The sequence below is a fragment of the Gymnoscopelus braueri genome (genome assembly GCF_963280865.1).
Source record: "Gymnoscopelus braueri genome assembly, chromosome: 9".
Lineage (NCBI taxonomy): Eukaryota > Metazoa > Chordata > Actinopteri > Myctophiformes > Myctophidae > Gymnoscopelus > Gymnoscopelus braueri.
In genome coordinates, this window is record NC_137610.1 from 37,324,475 (window position 1) to 37,345,747 (window position 21,273).

At 42.5% G+C, this 21,273-nt stretch overlaps 1 protein-coding gene across 2 annotated transcripts in view; it reads right to left on the minus strand.

Moving 5' to 3' along the window:
- necab2 (N-terminal EF-hand calcium binding protein 2) overlaps nucleotides 1-21,273 on the minus strand; it is a gene marked incomplete at its 5' end in the record, with an annotated part of 144,101 nt that overhangs the window by 62,453 nt on the left and 60,375 nt on the right. For both annotated transcript variants that reach the window (XM_080438689.1, XM_080438688.1), the window contains 2 exons: nucleotides 3,325-3,446; nucleotides 3,965-4,101. In XM_080438689.1, the coding sequence (XP_080294815.1) occupies nucleotides 3,325-3,446; nucleotides 3,965-4,101 (259 nt within the window). The remainder of the gene's footprint in view (nucleotides 1-3,324; nucleotides 3,447-3,964; nucleotides 4,102-21,273) is intronic.

A 21,273-nucleotide genomic window follows, 5' to 3' on the forward strand; every position in this document is an offset into this window, starting at 1 on the left:
TTTGGGTTCAAAAAGGTGACTGTAGCTGAAAAGTGACACTTTTGCATGTCTGTTGTATTGTTTCTGTTTTTTTTGGAAAAAAAAAATATTTTTTTATAATATTAATAATAATATTCGAATATATTCGAATATCTGCCAATTTTTAAGACCAATATACGAATATCATTGGCCCGTGGGATCCAAAACAAACCAGTTTGACGAACTGTAAAAAATCTGTTAAATATGTTGTATTTTGAAGGCGCAGGTTTCTTCAACTGATTGAATGATGTGTCATGTGCGTCACTCATGTTCGTTTATGAAACACAGTATATCTTTGCGTAGCTTTACTAATGTGGACCTAAATTAAAGGACAGTAGAACACAGCTGTGTGAGCGCTAAAGAGAAAAGTTGCTGTAACTCGACTCCCACTTCACCCCCCCATAGGCAGGAAGGCCCTCGCCGCGTGCCTAGTTTATCAGAAAAAAATTGCTGTATTAAAAGACAAAACTGCATGAATACCTTTTTAGAAAGCTTCTTCCAACAAATGAAGGAATTGTTAAAACCAGCAATTTCTTTTCTCAGAAAGAAAATCCCTGTCACTATATCAAAAGACTATAACTTGAGTCATCACTTTGAGACAAAACATGAAGACAAATACAAGAACTTCTTGGAAGCAGAGAGGGTGTGCACGTTGCTAGCAAAACTCCAAAAACAGCAGGGTCTTTCATACAACAATTTAAGGAGCAAGCAAAAGTTGCTTGCTCATAAAATTCCCTAGGATCCGATCAACATACATACTGCATGTGAACAGACATTCTCATTGATGAAGGTTAACAAGTCAAGATGCAGACCTTGTCTAACTGATTATCACTTGTCAGATGTGCAACATACAGTGCAATATAGCAATATCAGGAATTACACCTCACTTCAATACTCTTGTTCAAACCCACCAGCGACACGGGTCAGTGCACTGATACTGTAAGTAGTAGGCAAAACTGTGAATGGTGCATAATTTGAATCACAGCAATATTCCTTCTGTAAACTACTGACATAAATGCAGTACTGTAACTACTGTATACAGTCAGGGATACAAGATTACTGAAAGACACCTTGTATAATTACTTTCATTATACAGTGGATAGAATAATGTTGAAAACATGTGTGATTTTTTATTATTAGAAATGCTAAAAAATATATACAACACGTAAGGTTTTCTACAGTATAAGCTAATGTAACGATAGGGTATGGTTAGGATATGAATTTGTTGGGCCTCAACAGCAAATCAGAATTTCTCATGGGGCCCCCTAATGGAATAGTTGCCCACCTTCTACACACAATGTTATGAATGGCATAGCTTAGTTTAAAGTATGATGCGTAAGTGGCAAAAAATTTTTATGGGAGTATTTAGTTGCTGTTGTTGGTATGGTGTTGTATGTAGTTCCAAACCGATGATCACAATTCCAAAATCAATGAATGAATCAGCAGACTTGTGGCAATGTTCAGTGAACATATGATGTGTCTGTAGTGTAAACATTGTGGCAGTAAATACTACAGTAATTAGAAATATTGAAATATGTCCATTTCCCACTCTACCCAACTGTCGGTTTTGCCATATTCTGTACACATACTGGGAAATGTAACACAATAATACATTAATATAAATTAAACTATAAAATATATCGCTTACAAAAACAAAAGCACACAATTCCTAATGATGCCAGTCGATTTGACTTTGACACATTACCTGTGTATATGCAGCAAGAACTGTGGGAGGAGTAGCGCAGCAAACTTTTAAGATTTATATACATTTATTACATGCAATCCCTATGCTATGGTTGCCTATGGCAACCACACTAATGATAGTGGAGAGAGGAGGGAAGATAAAAACAAAAGACTGCAGGCTAAAGGAAGATAAAAACAAAAGAATGCAGGCTGAAGGAAGGTTAAAAAACCTCAAAGGGAATCATTATCCTCTATGCTGGTGCTTGTGTATATTCATGCAATGTGGCAGGTCACTCATTAACTTCATATAACATCGATTGCGTCAGCATAAAAGTGATGTATAAGCAACCAGGGAGAGAAAAATAAGGGATGGGGAGGGGGTAGGAAGGGAGCAGAGGGTTTAGGAAGCGTACAGCGAGTGACAGATATATATAAGCTACGGCTGTGTAAATCAGTGAGGGAATGAGCTCTCATTAGTGTGCTGTTGAAAGTGTCTAACATTCTGAAAGGAGAAGAATTTTGTTTTGTTTCTTTTATTTATTTATTTTTGTCACACAATTGCATGACCCTTGGACCGAGCAAAATATAGATAAATTGATTGGTAAAAATAATGTTAAAATGCATGGGTGCTAAAGTGCAATCAATGAATCTATCAATCAATAAATCTGTTTTCTCAGTTGAATCCCAACCAGGCCAATCAGCATCCATACTTTGAATTCGATGTCGGAATTCAACTGTGTGATATGTTCAGTGCGACAGTAATGTTGGCGGATAGAATTGATGTGGCTAGTTTTAAAAATATAAATAATATTGGGTATATATATTCTTTAGTATTTGGCTAGAGTTCATTTGTTAGCAAGTTAGCTTGACCAATGTCGCTTGACAACGTCTGTAATGGAAGCACGTTCAGACAAAAAAAAATAAGCGGGAAAAAAAATGAAATTCAGGCTGAGTGTCAGGCTACCACTCTCACAGGTACCCTGTAATTGAATAGTTACCTGCAATATAAACAGTGTAATTCAGTGGGTATGCGATATGCACGTGGCATTCTCTACTTCCATGTATTGGAGTTGATGGCCCTGGTTTGTGATGTATTATATTACACCACTATAAACACAATATGAAATTATATATGAAAAGCACTGAACCCAACAGGCGTGCTCTCCAGGAGACAGGCATTTAATCTTGTCCAAGATATTATGCAGGATTTAATACAGAAAGAGGCTGCCCATCTCCCTCCTCAAATTAATTTTTTTTTTCCCTTTTCCTGTGTGTGAGGGTGTGAGAGCACTATGCTTACATTCATTTTTAAAATGTTCAGCTACAGCAGTATTGATGTTGCTTGTTTTTGCAGAGCATGGTGTAACTACTGCACAGATAAGTAGGGACATTCTGTGGCATCTAATCTACCTTTCAGGCTTTCTTTTAGCTGTATTCTGTTTTGAATCAACGGAATGTGTGTGTGTGTGTGTGTGTGTGTGTGTGTGTGTGTGTGTGTGTGTGTGTGTGTGTGTGTGTGTGTGTGTGTGTGTGTGTGTGTGTGTGTGTGTGTGTGTGTGTGTGTGTGTGCGCGCGCACATGTGCATGAATGTATTATGACACTATGGTGTGCCTGTTTCTCACCTGAAGCCATATTGATGTTCCTTGCATCCTTGGCAGTAACTCTGTTGTTAGGTGGGTAGTCGGGGACAACATTGTCAAAACGCCTCTCTGGCACCTGTGGGCTACTCTTGGGGGGGTAGTGACTAGAGAGAAACAGAGAGGGGGATGTGGTTTATTGGAAGGGAAGAGCACAAGGAATACAGATGGGGGATGGATGCCTTAAGGATTTGGAAGGACAACATGATGTGGAAAATGGGATGACGAAAGGGCGCACAAGGGATAGGAGAGAGAAATGAGAGATGCTGCAGAGCTTGAAAATGAGGCGGGTAAGAAGAAGCGGTATACTGGTGTGTGTGTGTGTGTGTGTGTGTGTGTGTGTGTGTGTGTGTGTGTGTGTGTGTGTGTGTGTGTGTGTGTGTGTGTGTGTGTGTGTGTGTGTGTGTGTGTGATAGTCAATGTAAACAGTAGAGACTCATACTGGAAAGACTGCCCAGGCAGACTGGTGACACTCCGGGGTTCTAAACATAATACCCAGATGCACATGCGCACACACCACACACTAGCGCATACTGTACAAATACTGTACACGACTACAGTACACGTATTCACAAGCACATGAATGCATCTGTGCTTAACAGTATGACACAGTATTAATGCTCACCCTGATTGGCTATGCTGCTCATCAATTGCATCCACAGCACTCTCCACAGAGTTCAGTAGGGACTGAATCTGATTGGCCGATTCCTTCAGCAAGAAACGAGTCACAAACTGTTCCACGTTGGTCCCTCGCTCATATACCTGAAGCGGGATAAGGAAGTTGGGGGGTGGGGCAATGATATGCAAGGGAGAGAACAAGAGAAACGTTTTATTTTTGCTTTCATTGTGTTTTACATGTCACAGAAAAGCACTTGAAATGTCCCTCCTCACACTTTCATTTGATTGTTTTTTTGTTTGTGTTTTTTTTCCTTTTGGGGAGAGCCTAAGTGCTCTCAAGAAGCGCTCTTAAGAGTTTGATTTGGCAATATAACCGGATGTTGTTTCAGATTCAGCAGTAAAACTCATGCAGTCACACTGAGATGTTGGCCACCTGGGCTTAACAAAATGCAACAACAGCATTACTTTCCAAAATTGCCTGTTGAACAATAAAACGTTACAGTTGTCATTATCAATCAGTCCTGTACAATGGGGTGTTCACACTGACAAACTGAACGTTCTTCCTTGTATGGCCCTCATACAGTATGAAACTTTTAATGATCCATCCATCCATTTGTCTCAGAATGTTTCCACAGCACAGTTGTTTTATATAGTTCAGTTTTAAACACAGCCTCATTTATCAACGCGGTGCAGCCCAAATAATGGGCGTAGAGCGAGATCACCGCACCTTTCGGCATTTATCAATATATCCTGACGTGGGCTTCATCCTACCGTACACTGAGATCTCACGTCTGGTCGAGACCAGTTGTTGACGTTGGCTGCGCCCGTTTATTCCATTCTAGACCTGCGGAGCAGCATTGTCTGACTGTCTGACAGGCATCTGGACACATAATCCACTCCTAAATGTATATCTACACACTAATAATTAATCCCTGTGAAAATATAACATTTTATAAAGTAATTTAAACAAACTGCTTTAACAGTCATTCAGTTGCATTGGCTATTTTAAAATAGCAGATCTGCAAGCTCAAAAACGGGTCGCATCGCGACGCGTTGTGAGCTTGTAGATCTGCTATTTTCAAAATATACGAGCGCTTTTGCGTCGGGACTCGGGAGTCCTGCGGTCGGGACTGCCGACGATCTTTTCATGGACAGTGAGGTGTACAAACTTACAGTAACTTGTCCTATGTTATGGAGTTATGTCATAGAGAGTTACGAAGTCTACAACCTGGCTGGGTTAAGGATATAAACCCGACGCTCCAATCTCTTATTAACGTGGCGGAATCACTGCCGCGGAATGACTGCCGCCCGTCCGAGTCTCACGGGGAATATCCTACATGACTGCTTGTGCACTGCTCGGTATGGGTTAAATAAATTAATATACAAACGTATTCCATTCATGGCGATGTGATTGGTATCATAATATGTCATTCATGTAGGCTACAAGCCTAAGTGACAAAGATTGTACCGCTACGGATTACATGAAAGACACAGTTGGGCGTGTGTGTGTGTGTGTGTGTGACTTGACAGGCAGCGAGGCGAGGCGATCGGGGGAAACTCTTTCTTATTGGCTTTTGATGTCTTTGGTCGTATTCTGATTCTTCTTCATGTCGTAAAATCGGGGCGTTTTGAGAATATTTAAGGGCGTGTTATTTAAATGACGCTCGTTTTCAGACGTGAGATTTATCAAAGCTCCGACCTGATGTACGCCAGGATTGGCTGTGTAGGATCCGTTGATAAATGTGACTTTGACGTTGGTGTACGCCGAATATATGGAAAAATATAAGCCGGTTTATACGCTGCGTTGATAAATGAGGGCCACTATGTATGTATGTATGTATGTATGTATGCATGCATGTATGTATGCATGTATGCATGTACGTACGTGTACAGTATGTATGTACTGTAGGTGTGTAGGCAGGTGGGTAGGTGGTTGTAGTGTATGATGTAGGTATGTACAGTATGTATGCATATCTCTTGACAGTACTACTGGTATTTACTGGGGGGGGGGGGGGAGATGATCGCACCACAACTCGGGACCGCGGCCCTGTATGCGCGGACACGCACGTGCGCATGCACGTTGGGGAGGCACGTGTCAGAATGTACATTGTTTGTGTTCGTGGGACGCCCGTGTGTGTGTGTTCGCGACGGGGCACGGCTCTGGCCGCATGAGGATGTACCGTGGGGTGTGTGTGTGTGTGTGTGTGTGTGTGTGTGCGTGTGTGTGTGTGTGTGTGTGTGTGTGTGTGTGTGTGTGTGTGTGTGTGTGTGTGTGTGTGTGTGTGTGCGCGACGGCTCGCGCGCACGTGTGTGTGTGTTGGCGACGGGGGACGGCTCTGGCTGTTAGATGTGTATATGCGCGGGTGTTTGCGTGTGTTCTGTGCCTCCACGACGCGGCGACGGGATGTGTGTGTACACACTACAGAGTACAAACTCACTTTCCATCTCTGATAAACTGTCTGTTCACAGCGCATAAGCCAAACTGCACACTTTGGGTGCTCATATCCCCCTACGGGTATGGTCTAGTTTTTATATTTTTGTGATTTTACAATTATAGGGGAAGATCTCTATAAGCCATTGGACTTTTAAACTTCTCCTGCACAATATGGTTCTGTATTTTCTTTCTGTTTTTAACTCTTTTTATGTGCTAATAAATAAAACTCAAACTCAACAGCGGTCACATTTAGTAAATCTAGCATAAATCTAACACAATAATGTGTTAGATTTAGACGTGCAAATGTGCAAGCATTGACAGTAGTCAACACCAATTATTAATTGTATTAGCTGCAGCTGCATTGCTGCTAATAAGGCTTTTATTCCCCTTTAATGAAGTCCTCCAGGGACAAACCATGGACCTGCTCCACTGAGCATGAATATTGGAGTCCTTCTTTGAGAAATTGTGAAAGCCTTTGAAGTGCTTCAAATGGTGGTGGAACCCTTGCAACAACTCTAATATTCAGCTGCAGTAAATGTCCAGCAGAGCAAGATGTACCACACGCAGGTAGGCGACTCCATTATCCACAACTTAGATGTATTGACTACAAGTGGAACTGAAGTTACACTATTTAATGTATGCTGGCAGCACTGCATAATATTGTTGTGACATCCTTATACTGTAGTTATATTCAGAGAGCCAAACCATAGATTCAAGTTTCACTCGGGTCTTAAACAATTCTATGGCCAACAATCACCCACACGAATAACCAGGAAGTAAACTTTAAGAGACTTTACTGTCAACAGGGCCCTGTAGTGGAATATGTATGTACTCCACAGTGTAGATCCATTCGGCTAGGTCAGCTTTATTGTCAGAAGTCACGGCACAATGATTCAGGGGGACAATTAAAGTTCCTGTGCACTCAGCCCTTCTCTGCTGCTCACTAATCAAAGACAAAGGCTCCCACGAGAAGCAGGAACACACAGGAAGCCATATTGACTTTCATTATTACAGTCAATTACTTTTGTGTAATGCCCATACACACACCTGTGCATACTGACTTGTATGTGCCCCGCTTACAGGAGACGCACGCACGCACGCACGCACGCACGCACGCACGCACGCACGCACGCACGCACGCACGCACGCACGCACGCACGCACGCACGCACGCACGCACGCACGCACGCACGCACGCACGCACGCACGCACGCACGCACGCACGCACGCACGCACGCACGCACGCACGCACGCACGCACGCACGCACGCACGCACGCACGCACGCACGCACACACACACACACACACACACACACACACACACACACACACACACACACACACACACACACACACACACACACACACACACACACACACACACACACACACACACACACACACACACACACACACACACACACACAGATAAAGCCTAATAAGAATCTGATGTGCAGAGCAGTCCAGTTGTTCCTGTCAGCACTACCATGATTAGATCCATCTGTAAATCAATGAGTACATAATGTATACATTTGAAATACAGCCGGACATCAAGAATAATTGTACAGCGGAAGTGCTGATTTAACCCATTAAGACCTGAGGCCATTCTTAAAAAAAATCTAAATCTCAACAGTTTTTTGAAAAAAATCTGAAAAATATTTTTTCAAGATTTTTCAAAAATAGCAGATCTACAAGCTTGTAGCGCGGCACTCGGTGCCGCGCTATGAGCTTGTATATCTGCTATTTTTGAATAGCCAAAGAAATCTAAAGTGACACAGATGCGTTCAGGTCTTAAAGGGTTAAGAACTGACAACACTCCAATGAATATCAAGCTGTGATTCAATTACCACGGGCAAAGTGGAATATAAGTCTGAATAAACAGACATGAGGAATATTAATTTTGGCCAGCACTTATTTGAAGTGCCCTGCGAGGCATAACAAGCACATAATACAGTGAGTTATAATGAGTTCATTATGAGCACGTTGAAATATTCATGTAATCACATCTGGAAATTAAATCTGCAAATACTGCTATCTGTTCTAATGTGCACTGTATGTATGTGTTTAAGCTTGTCGATCTGCTATTTTCCTGCGGAAGCTTTCCCCACGATAACAGAAAACAGAGAAGACACTGGTATAGAGCCCTGGACTCCAAACTACCCCATATGGCATAAGTGACGTGCGTGTGTGTGCACGTGTGCACGTGTGCGTGAGTGTGTGAGTGAGGTGAGAGGTGTAACTCAACTCTGGGATTACACACACTCGCTCATATCATCAATCTTGATAGACACAATTGTTCCTTTAAGCTCAGACAGAGATCTAGATCTTATCTAGATACAGGTTGCAATTGTTCCAAGAGAAATTGATAGAGAAAGTGGGTATGCAGTTAGGGATGGGACGATATGAAAATGACATGTCATAATTATTTTCGGCAAATTAATTATGATAACGATATTATCGCGATAATCAAAATATGCTTAAAACCTAAAATGCCACTTTTGTTAACCACTTGAACCCCCAGCATCCCTATTCTGGGGGGAACGTTGACAAAAAATAGCCGATCTACAAGCTCACGACGCGTTGCAACGTGAGCTTATAGATCTGCTTTTTTCTGCAAATCAATTTGTGTAGTGTGAAATAAGAGCGTACCAAATGCGTTCTTTACAGGTTTGTTTTATCAAGTATAGAGGGTTTAAGTGGTACTGAATTTGCAGCTCAACAAACGCTAATTCATCCTAGTGTATGACGGAGGACAATTTCACGATAAATGAAAATCTCTACGATACGATTATCGTGAGCGTTTTTTTATCACGATAATAACGGTTCTTGTCCCATCCCTAGTATGCACGTGCATGTACGTATGCATGCACATGCATGTGCACCACATCTGTGAAGGTGTAGTGCGCCTGTGGGTCTGCCTCCATTACACTATGTGTCCATCATGTAATCCCCATCTCTACACTGCAGTTCCCCCGCGGGACTGGCAACAAACCAAGGATAGAACGCTGTGATCTATAATTCACACAGATCACTGACCCTGTGGAAATGGAAAAACCCTCTCCGGAGCTTTAGAAATGACCTCATGATTACCTCTATTGTTTATTTTGTTTTTCAGTTTCTGCATCCACATAGGTCTGAATGATGAAAGAGCACTACAGAAATCATCACATTATAATTTACGATTTCATTATCCATGCAGTATATTGTACGTCTATATATATATATATATTTTTTTTAAAGATAACCCAGGCTTCATTTGAAATAGCCTGCGATAAAACACCTTGGGCTGCAGAATGGCCTATTGTCAGCTTCAATCACTTCTGTTATTACACAGTGGAGCTGACAAGATATATACGAGATCAGATTTGAAGAGAAATTGCATCTGTGAGGGGCAATTGACCGAGGCGGCAGGGTCAATAAGCCTTTGTGTGTTTGTTGATGTGTTGATGTGTGTGTGTGTGTGTGTGTGTGTGTGTGTGTGTGTGTGTGTGTGTGTGTGTGTGTGTGTGTGTGTGTGTAGCATTTGTGTGTGTTTGTTTGTAAACTTTGCACACAGACACACACACACAAACATTTTCACTTAGTAAATTGTGTGCACACTTGCACGTGTGCACACACACGCACGCACGCACACGCACACACATGCGCACGACCGCACGTGCACACACACGCACAGATCAGTGATTACTGATTATAGGTGGCAGTGGTTTACAGAAGGTGGTAATCAGTGATTACACCTTCAACACCCTAGAGAGAAAGAGAGAGAGAGAGAGAGAGAGGGGGGGTTAAGGGAGGTGGTGGGGGAGCAGATGATTAAGGGGGTAGAGAAGGAGAAGAAAGTGGAAAGGAGATAGATTAAATCAGAAAGGGAGGGAGTGTTTTTCTGTGATGGAGGAAGAATGGAAGGGAGAGATGAAATCGTACATCTACATCACTACTACAACTGCAGTGATGGAGGGAGAGAGGCAGAAGAGAGGGAAAAGAGGTTAACTCTGACTACTCTATTGCAGTCGTTCCCAACAATGTTTTTTGGGTCGCAGACCAGATTTGATGGGTCGTGAGTAAATATGCTGTTTTTAGAAATAGGGCTTAAATGGTTAATTAATAACATATTTGTGTACCGTTTTAAAGTTCCATTTTGGGTCAAGAGCTGAAAAGGTTTGGGGAACACGGCTCTATTGTGTGATAAGGAGGTGTGGGGTTCAAGAGATCTACAGTACAGTACACTGCTGTCAGAGTGGAAGAGGAGAGAGGGTCGATATTGCCTATTTGTAGGGCATCAATTATTTTTATTCCTACTACTTTACCTCTCAATCTTTTTAATTCTTTCTTATAAATCAAGGCTTTGCCTAAAACACAGTTGGACTGTATTGTCTGTGTGTGTGTGTGTGTGTGTGTGTGTGTGTGTGTGTGTGTGTGTGTGTGTGTGTGTGTGTGTGTGTGTGTGTGTGTGTGTGTGTGTGTGTGTGTGTGTGTGTGTGTGTGTGTGTGTGTGTGTATGGGGGGGGGGGGGGAGAGATAGAAAGTGTGTGTGCGTATACAAGGGCACGTGTGACGTGTGTGCCACTATGACCATCCGGAGCAAAAGTTTCATTTGTGTTACAGCTGTTGCTTAAGAACTCCCTTTTGCTAGTATTGACAGTTTTATGTGCTCAGAAGCTTTACAACAATTAGAGTCCACAGTATAAAACCATTCCTTCCCCAAAAATATGCGACAACCCTTATTTTTGAAACAGATGGGACATGCCATGTTTGCAGACAGCTTCTAACTACCTTTTTTGATTGCTTCCACATTAACATTTTATAGTTGATGCTGCTTCTGCAGAACAAATGTAGAACAAGCTTCAACTTGTAGATCAACCACATTAAATACAACCTAGTCGTTGGTGTCACATTTAGTCATATGGTGTTCACACAATGCTTCTGTGATAAGGAAAAGATAAGGGCGGTGCGCTCATCTGTTCAAGATGAGATTAAAACTAAATCTCTCAGTATAGTTATATTTCATCATATTCTCCATCCCTCACCCCAAAACATTTGAAAGTATCTGGGGTCCAATTATTGGACACCTTAACTCCCCCAGTTGTTAACTTAAACTCATGCTGTGTGATACCAAGTTGTGGTATGCAATATGTTTACTTTCCTATTTATTATTACTAGTCCATCCATACCCACCAAAAACGATATGCAGATTTTGGGTTATGTGCTCTATATGCATAGTTAAACTTTTAGAGGGAAGCGATGCTCATTTGATGCTGCTGACGGGGCCTGAAAAGTTACATCCGGTCATTTAAGACCTGACCTTGAATCGTTAGCACAACCGTGTTTACATTGTTTCAGCTAAGCTATTTGGGCGAATAATACAGATGATATGACATTCAAGTACAACGCACGCACGCATGCACACACGCAGCAAAAATACAACTGAAACCGTCAAAAGTGCAACCCTGTTACAATGGTAGAATGGCGATGGCTAAATATAACAAAAACAATCGAGTGATGGATTTGTAATGTGCTTTTTTACCATTTCTACTGAGACGTGATCTAATATCAGCTAATTCCATTCATCTTCACTAACTGAGAGGCTAGAGATCAATCCACCAGCCTGTGAGGCCATCCATCACACTCTGCATGTAGTAATACATCACGACAATGTATTGGATAACAGCGAGTGTTTCCATCCTGCGGGAAATGCAGGACAACCCCTCCCATACAGACTAAAAGAGTGTCCTATTGTTAGATCTGTTGGTTTCAATCAAGAACTGTAGTGTCACATAATCCAAATAATCCAATCCTTCCAATCAAGATGAATATCTGGGGAGGCAGCAAAGGCAATGTACAGTACAGTAGGGCTGGGTGACATGGCTTCAAATCAATAGCACGATTATTTCAAACGTTTACCTCAATTACGATTAATGAGAAGGAAAAGAAATCGTGAAAATAGAAGATCTACAAGCTCACAGCACGTCTCGTTGTGAGCTTGTAGATCGGCTATTTTCACTATGTTTGTATGCCACCATTGTACAACAAAGTATAATACAGGGTAAAGTGGTTAATCAGACTAATCGATTTAGTCGATTATAAAAACAATAAAAAGAAAACCCTGCTTCTCGATTATTCGATTAACATACTGTACGTACATGAGCAAGATTAAGTCGGGTATTGGTTCCAAAAATCGGTTTGGATATATTTTCGGCTTAATTGTCCAGACCTATTGTACAGTGAGATACAGTGTTAACCGTTGCCGTGTGGAAGGAGACCGTGATCCCGGAGCCGGACTGACAGGAGACGGAGGACAGTTAAAAGCTCAAGTGCTGGAATTGATCCACCGCTAATTCCCTTAATCACTGTCACTACCAGGCTTTGCTTAAGATGAATCTCTCAGCAGAGCAAACTTTCCCCACACAGTAACACGGTGTTAATTTAACACATTAAAACCGGGAAAGCATCTGTGTCATTTTAGATTTGAATCACTTTAACCACTGTTTTATACTTTGGCTTTTCAAAAATAGCAGATATATAAGCTCATAGCGTGTCACTTCGTGCCACGCTATGAGCTTGTAGATCTGCTATTTTTGAGTCTTAACCCAAGTGCATATGGGAGGGATTCACAAAATGTGAAAAGTATTAAAAAAATAAAAATATATATTCACAATAAGTGTAAAATATTCAGGGCCAACTGGAAGCTGGCACTGATCGGTCAAACGGTTTACGAGATTAGCTGTGCATACAGACAAACGCTGACACACACACCAATGGACAGACAGACCCCCTCTTCTAGAAATCTCGGACCCTAGGTACCACGCCGTAGAAATGGACCCATAAAGGAGTTGAATCAAAACCCAGGATTTTACTGTGTACGCTAATGATGTCCACTAATGGAACAGAGTAAAATTCTTGTGCAGTATGGAGTTTGTGGTACGTGAGTCAAAATCTCTTCTGACCGGTTCTCCTCAGTGGCTGGAGCAATTGATCTGCATTTGCACACAGCCATTGACCATTACCATGTGCACGGAACACCAGAGCCCGTTTTTCGCTTTCCCCAAATGTCAGCTGTTTATTCGCGTTTTTCTGTTCGCTGACTCCCGGGTCGCCAAATCCGGGTGCTCATATCCCCGACGGGTATGGTCTAGTTTTCTTAATTTATCCAAAATCCAATGCAAAGGTTCAATTGGAAATGGGAACCATGGCAGAGGTATCTCCCGGGATGGCCTAAAAAGACACCATACCTACCTATATAGCACAGTTAGCACTCAAACGCACTTTGACATTTGCCTCCAGGGCTTTCTCCTGCTGTTGGGGGGATATCTCTGTGAACGATTTGGAGTGGAGCAGCTGGGAATTTCTTTGAGCGGTGGAGCGGAGTGTGAGAACAGCCTCGTTTCTCACCGCTCTACTCCGCTCACATGCTCTGGTTTCAACTCAACTTCAGGCAGGATTTTTTGACTAAAACGTCAATTTTTCCCATAGAGATTTCTAAAAATATTTATATAAAGAATTTTAAGCCTGGAAACAAGCCATCCAGGCTCCTGGTGAATCATGACCATAAAACATTTGATTCTGTGTCAAAACATATTTGAAAACCAATAAAAGGGTATTTATTAAATATGGTATATAATATAATTAAATATTCAAAAAAAAATTGACACAGAATCAAATGGTGGCTTGGTTCCAGGCTTAAAATAATGTATATAAATATTTTTGAATGGGTTTTCTATCTGTGGCACCACAAAATGGCCGCCACTGCTATGCCCTATTGGTCCTGTTAATTCACATCTTGACAGGAGACCTGACATGAACCTACTTGAAAAGCTGGGATTGTCTTCTACTCCAGGCTCTAGAAACAAAATGTGCCGTCTTAAACACTTGTTAAACAACCACTCCAATCTTCCCAGGATGTTCTTTTCCTCACTACCAAGGTTTGGTCCCTGGAGGCCTGGAGACTGAATGCTTTTTTTAATACTCCATCTTTATTGTTTTCTTTACAACTGGGAAAGCATCATGTGTAATCTTTGATTTTAACCACTTTAACTATATTTGCAGATATATAAGCTCATAGCGTGTCACTTGAGCCATGAGCTTGATCTGCTATTTTTGAAAAATCTTGAAAAGTTGTGCTTTTCATATATATATTTTTAAAGGGAACATTTTTAACTCAAATCTTTGCTTCTCGGGGTCTCTGGAACTAAATATTTTGAGATGGGGGTCGGTGGCCGAATACATATAATTTTGGGGGGTCCTTGACATGAAAAAGTTTGAAAACATACGTTTGTTAGGATTTAAAAGACATTTTTAGAATCAGACTCAGGTATTAATGGGTTAAGCGGCTGTGTTCATTTCAGAGAAGTTGAGTATAACGTAGAGCTGTTCTTTTACACTGAACTTAAATGTTGGCTTCGTCTCGCAGGTCCCCTATGTGCTCAGATAAGAGGTGTTTTGATGTTTGGGGGGGGCCACGAACTCCCTCCAAGCCTGCTACTTTTTCCAAAACCCCACAATTCTGGCGCGGCTTCACACATGAGCCAATTAACACAGTCTCCTAGCAACTGTTCAATGTTTCTTAGCAACACCACCTTAGCAATTTGCAGAAAATCGTATCTGAGCAGAGTAGTGTCTAAGAAACATATTCAATTTGAACGTCATTCTCTATCTTTCTCTAGCTTTCTCCTCCCTGGCCTTCAAAGGTATCCAGTCTCAGTTGTTCGTGACTTAGCATTGTTAATGCTAAGTTAACCACTTAAAATCCTACATACTGTACTTCATTGACTGGAGTCCCCCAGCGGTCTATCCTTGGCTGCCTCATTTTTTTTAGGACACTACTGATGATTACTATGAATGGAAATGTGTGTGCGTGTGCGTGTGCGTGTGCGTGTGCGCGTGCGTGCGTGTGCGTGCGTGCGTGCGTGTGTCTGTGTGTGTGTGTGTGTGTGTGTTTTAGAGCTTTCCTATAGGTGGACTGTGAAGAATCTGCTGCTGCCTCTGGAGACACATACAGTACTGCCCCATTAGCAAGACTCTTAACTGAGACACACACACACGCACGAGAGCGCGCATAGCCGCGTACACACGCATTTCTTCTATCTACTTTTCTTAGCATCCTCTCTTTCCCCTCTCTCCCTCCTTCGCCCTCTCTTCCCCCCTCTCCATCTCTACCTCACTTTCTCTTTCTCTTAACCTTCCACTTCCAGCATGTGTTTCCTCTCACCTCCCTGCTGGGTCTCACCTCCACTCCACCCACCTACCATTTGCTTTGCATCTTCTTATCTCCTTCCTCCTCAACTCCTTCACACTTTTCCTCCACTGCCTAACACCCCCGCCCCCCTCTACTTCCTTCGTCCTTCTCTCTCTCCCTTTATCCCCCGTCTCTCTTGTGCTCCTCCATGCTGTCATGAAAGCTGTTGAAACTGGCATAACATCTGAAGGCTCCGTACAGTATGTTTCAGATTGGGTTTTGCCTTGAGTTCTACCCACAGCAAAGTCAGTCACTCAGTCGGTCAGGCACACAAGTGCTTTCACATTATGTCCCGTTTAAAACTAATCGAACTGAGTCCGCTTTTAAGTGGACCAAGAAGTAAGAAAAGAAAAGGGACTCATTTATTTTTGTCTTCAGTTCTCTTTCAGGTCCACTTCAGCTCTGATGGAGCCTCAGTCCTCTTTCTGTTCACACTATGTCATTCATGTGAGCTCAGTCCTGTAGCTGCTTTGGATTATAGGTAGATTTCACCTGAAACATTGCGCAAAGTAGTGTTGCCTGGCTCAAAAACGAAGCCATGTACACATACATATACTGAGTTTCAACACTTGGAAGTATTGTCATTATTTTAAGTTTGTATCAGTCAAAGAGCCATTGTAAACTTTGTGCGGGCAGTATAGGCTAATCGCTTTCAACGGGTCGCGCACCGAAAATAGCCGATCTACAAGTTCACAACACGTCGTGGACGCAACGCATTTGAGCTTGTAGGTCGCTATTCAATGTGTTTAGTTCTGCTGTTTGGTTGATTTTTGACTCCTCCTGTAAGGATAGTTATTGTTCCAATATGGAACAATAAAAAGAAAAACTGTAAAAATAAAGGTAATATAGTAATATAATATGTAATGTAATATATTACTCTTGATACAAAGTAATAAGTAACTAGACCATACCCGTCGGGGGATATGAGCACCCAAAGTATGATTTTGGGGACGCACGCGCGTGTTTCACGCACATGATTTGGCAACCCGGTCGCCAGCGACCACAAACGTGCATGCGCACGTACGTGGCTGTGCGTGCATGAGCACGTACGTGGCTGCACGTCCATGCGCACATGGCCACGCATGCGCAGTAACGTCAAAAACTCCGGCCGTAGAGTTAAACAGAGGTTTGGAAAAAGGCTATTAAACGGCTCGAATTTGGGTAAAGTGAAAAACGGGCGTCGGTGTTCCGTGCACATGCTGATGGTCAATGGCTGTGTGCAAATACAGATCATTTGCTCCAGGCACTGAGGAGAACCGGGCAGAATAGATTTTGGGGACGCACACACTCACAGAGCTTTGTAGAATTATAGGATGATGTAATATTATTACTTTTTAATGGAGTAATACGTAATAAGAAACATTTACTTTCCTAAGTAATATTGCCCAACACTGCTGTCCACTAACATAAATTATAACATAACATAAAACATAAAACATAACATAAAATCGTCTCGCACCTCTTCGGTATAGGCCTCTCCACTGCCTGCATGATAACCTATGAAGCAGTCTCCATCATTGCACTAGAGTATGTACTCAAGTCACGCTTCATCAGAGTCCCAAGAGGGAAGGATTTGAGGGACATCGTCAATGGATTCAGGTATAGAAGGGGGTTCATCCCCAGTGTGCTGGGGCTATTTATTGATGGCACACACTTGCCCATCATAGCCCCACAAGCCAACAAAGCAGATAACTACATTCTTAAGGGCAATTATTCAGTGATTATGTAAAAATGGCAAAAGGCGAACTCCCCTCGGCTCCCACCAAAATTGAACCTGGAGCGCTTTGTGTTCACATTATGCGCGGTTCAAGCGAACCGCACCGGGCACCAAACTCAGTACGGTTCCCTTCAAAGCGGTCTGAGTTTGTTTGGAGTGTTTACTAACAGCTGTTCATCTATCTATCTATCTCTGCCTGTGGGCGTGTCCATGAGCCCCACTTCACCGCATTTCCCTGCATATCTTGAGAAATGTCCAATAATATGACCTCATAGTACCAACGTCATAGACGTCATAGTAAGTACTAATAATAATGGGTACTGTTCTAAGTACTCTGACAACAGGTACACTGGGTATTGCATAACCGTAGGAGCATGCGTTCCCAACAGGCATCGTTCCCAACGGGCATCGGCCTAGTATCTTCAAACACCCAAACCGGGCCATTACATGAACACGCATGTTTGTTCATGTATGCAGTATGCACATGATCGTGCCTGCACGTTAACGTACACAAACATGTATGTGCACCATAGGCGTTTTCAACAGGATGGGGGACAGGTATTTTAGCTTCAAGCTCACTTAATGCCTGCCCCTTTCAACAGAAAAAAAACCATCATAAACGTCTATGTACGCACAGAAAACAAGTACTATTGTTTTTACTGTGGTGAAAATCGGAACAATTTGGTTGACATTTGAATGATCTAGTGCGGAAACATAATGGGTACTAGTATAGAGCCCTGGGAGACTCCAGAGTAAGTAGCTAAACTTCCTCTAACAAACTAAATGTTTAGAAGCAGGTTATAAATAACCTGCCAGATCGGCATCGCTGCGTCTTCAAAACCATGGCTGGTTGGGATCAAGTCCCATTTGGATAGAAATCACAACACATTCCGTCTGCCATGGTATTCCACACCAAGAACAGGGAATCGTGGAATGGCAGGAGTATGAATATTCAACTGCATACTGTGGCTGTTGGCCATGTGACAAAGAGAAGCTTCTCTTCATCTTTCACTGTAAGCTCATGTAAGCTCTCACATCCGCTCAATAGCTGATAAATGATATGTGTGAACAGAATGTGTGCATCTACCTATCTATCAATCTATCTATCTATAGTATCTATCTACAGATTTATCTATCGTCCTCTAAAACTGTTCCCTTGTCTGTCTTATCCATCTCACCCTCTTTTCTTTTCTCTCTCACACTCCTGCATTCCTCTGCATTATTCATGCTTTGGGTGTAACCTCATCAGTCAACGCACGCAGCTGATAATACAAACACTATCTCTCTTCTCTCTCTGTGTGTCTCTTTCTCTCTCTCACTCAATCTCTCTTTCTTTCCTTCTAAGATGCGTGTACAGTATGTACCACACACACACACACACACACACACACACACACACACACACACACACACACACACACACACACACACACACACACACACACACACACACACACACACACACACACACACAAATTATTCATGATCGCATCATTAAGAGATGTGGGGAACTGTGAAGAAAGGATACAGTCAGATAGTGGTTAGATATGCCACCATTATGTGTGCCTCCACACAGCATGACCAGTGAAACTGGAACTGGAACAGAATAATATCTACACAGGAGAAATTGTGTACAGATGACATATAAAAGCCGCCCACATTTTGCCTTACACGCTCGGTGCACTTCTGTTGCACTATTGGGTTTATTTCAACCTCAAGAGATGGAGAAGAAAACGTTTCTGGTAAAGTTAATGTAGGTAATGATCGCTCCACTGATCATGTTCAACACAGATTTGGCACAAACAAGGGAATGAACTCCTTCTCATGCTATACAACAAAAATGTGGAATGCCCTACCCAAAGGAGTAAAGGAGTGTAAAACAATTCCAATTGTTTCAAAAAGATCTATGTTAAATTATTCTACACTGTGTTACTCACAAGGATTAAGGCTCTTTGTTTGTTTTTTACCCAAATGAGAAGCCAAGGGTGAAGTGATTTTTCAGTGATGACAGTGATGGCATTTTAAAAATCTCGGCCACCAGATAAAAATGGCAAACATAAATTACTAACAGAGAATATAAACAGTTGTGACAAGCTAGAAAACCTCTTAAATTAATGCTTCACTTTGGTACGCCGCATTCAATTTTCCTGGAGTGCCCAAAGCAGCCTGACTCCACGAGCAGTCACCGTGCAACAGCAGCTGAACACCCTGGAATGGGTGTTGTTCACCACCAGCACACAAGCTTATCTCTTCAGATCCTTTTTTATCCGCAGCTATAAACAACTCACTCACACACACACACACACACACACACACACACACACACACACACACACACACACACACACACACACACACACACACACACCCCCACACACACACCCCCACACACACACACACACACACACACACACACACACACACACACACACACACACACACACACACACACACACACACACACACACACACACACACACACACACACACACACACACACACACACACACACACACACACACACACACACACACACACACCTCGGTTTACTTCTGATGAAACGTCAGATCATATAGCCGTAAATGTCTACAAACCAGAAAACCTGTATTGGTGACAGACAGTTAATAACCCTATGGAGACTTAAATCTGCCAAAAAACATCATACCGAAGGGCTATGCTGCAATATCACTGAAGGTGACTGATGAAGGCCTTGTAATAAGGCTCGCTGTCTGAAAGCATTCCACTCATGGAGTCAACTCTCCTCTTCATGGCTGCCATCCATTCAGATAATGATGGTAGTTAGAGGAAAGATGTATGGCTGCATGCCAAACAACATGCCTCACCTCTAGCAGCCATTCTGGCCTCTCCACCTCTGCTCCTATATATTTGTCTCCTCCTTCTCCAGCCCCTTGGTCCTGTGGCAGTCTTCAGCATCACACTATTGGTTACCAGGGAAACAGTAACCCTGATGACAAGGTTCTAGAGGCCAAAGCAGCCAGTGTCGGCAGAGTTCAGTCTGGGGCGCAACTTGGTGATGATACACACTTTAACCTACGCACGCTGCAACATGTGCACACATATTATGCTGAATTGTTGTCAGCAGTCTCTGCGGAACATGTCCCACCAACATTTTGCTTGTATCTCTATGTGTAATTGACAAATAAACCCTTCTTGATTCTTGATCCCTTAAACAGCCAGACAAGAAGATAGGCAGGCGGAACCACATATTGACCTTATTGACCCTGAGCTTATTGACCCTGCTGCCTCGGTCAATTGCCCCTCAAAGATGCAATTCCTCTTCAAATCTGATCACGTATATATCTTCTATATTACTGTGCAACACCTATTTAAGTGGCCATGCTTTGCACAGGCCCCATCTTGAACCCCATGAACCCTTAAGTGATGATGAATAAATAATGAATGCCCGGCACACTACTGCACTTTGATATTCCATTGTGCTCATTCACTGAACCAGATATTTTACTATAAGTCTCCCTCCCCACACCTCCGGCTTCCTATTCATCAGCATCCTTGCAGAAGCTCCTCCTCCCTTCTCTCTTTCTGCATCCCTGTACCTCCTGCTCATCTTGATTCCCTCCTCTTAAAAACCCCGTCTCCCCTGCCACTGTGTGCAGACCTTCCCCCCCCACCCCACTCCCACCCCCTCACTCCCTCACCCCCACGCACACACACATCTTCTTCATCTTGTTCAATCAAGAAAAACAGAGGGGTTCGAGGAGTAGAGGCGGGCGGTGCTAGCTTGGGTTGGAACAAGAAAATAATACAGCGTATATAAAAGTGGAAAATAATATGAACAGAAGCGAGTACGAGGCGAGAAAGAGACAAACAAATACAAAACAGAAATGTTCTGAAATGATCACTCAGAAACACTGTGAGATTCCTTAATAGACCACACAGTGCGCAGGCATGTGTG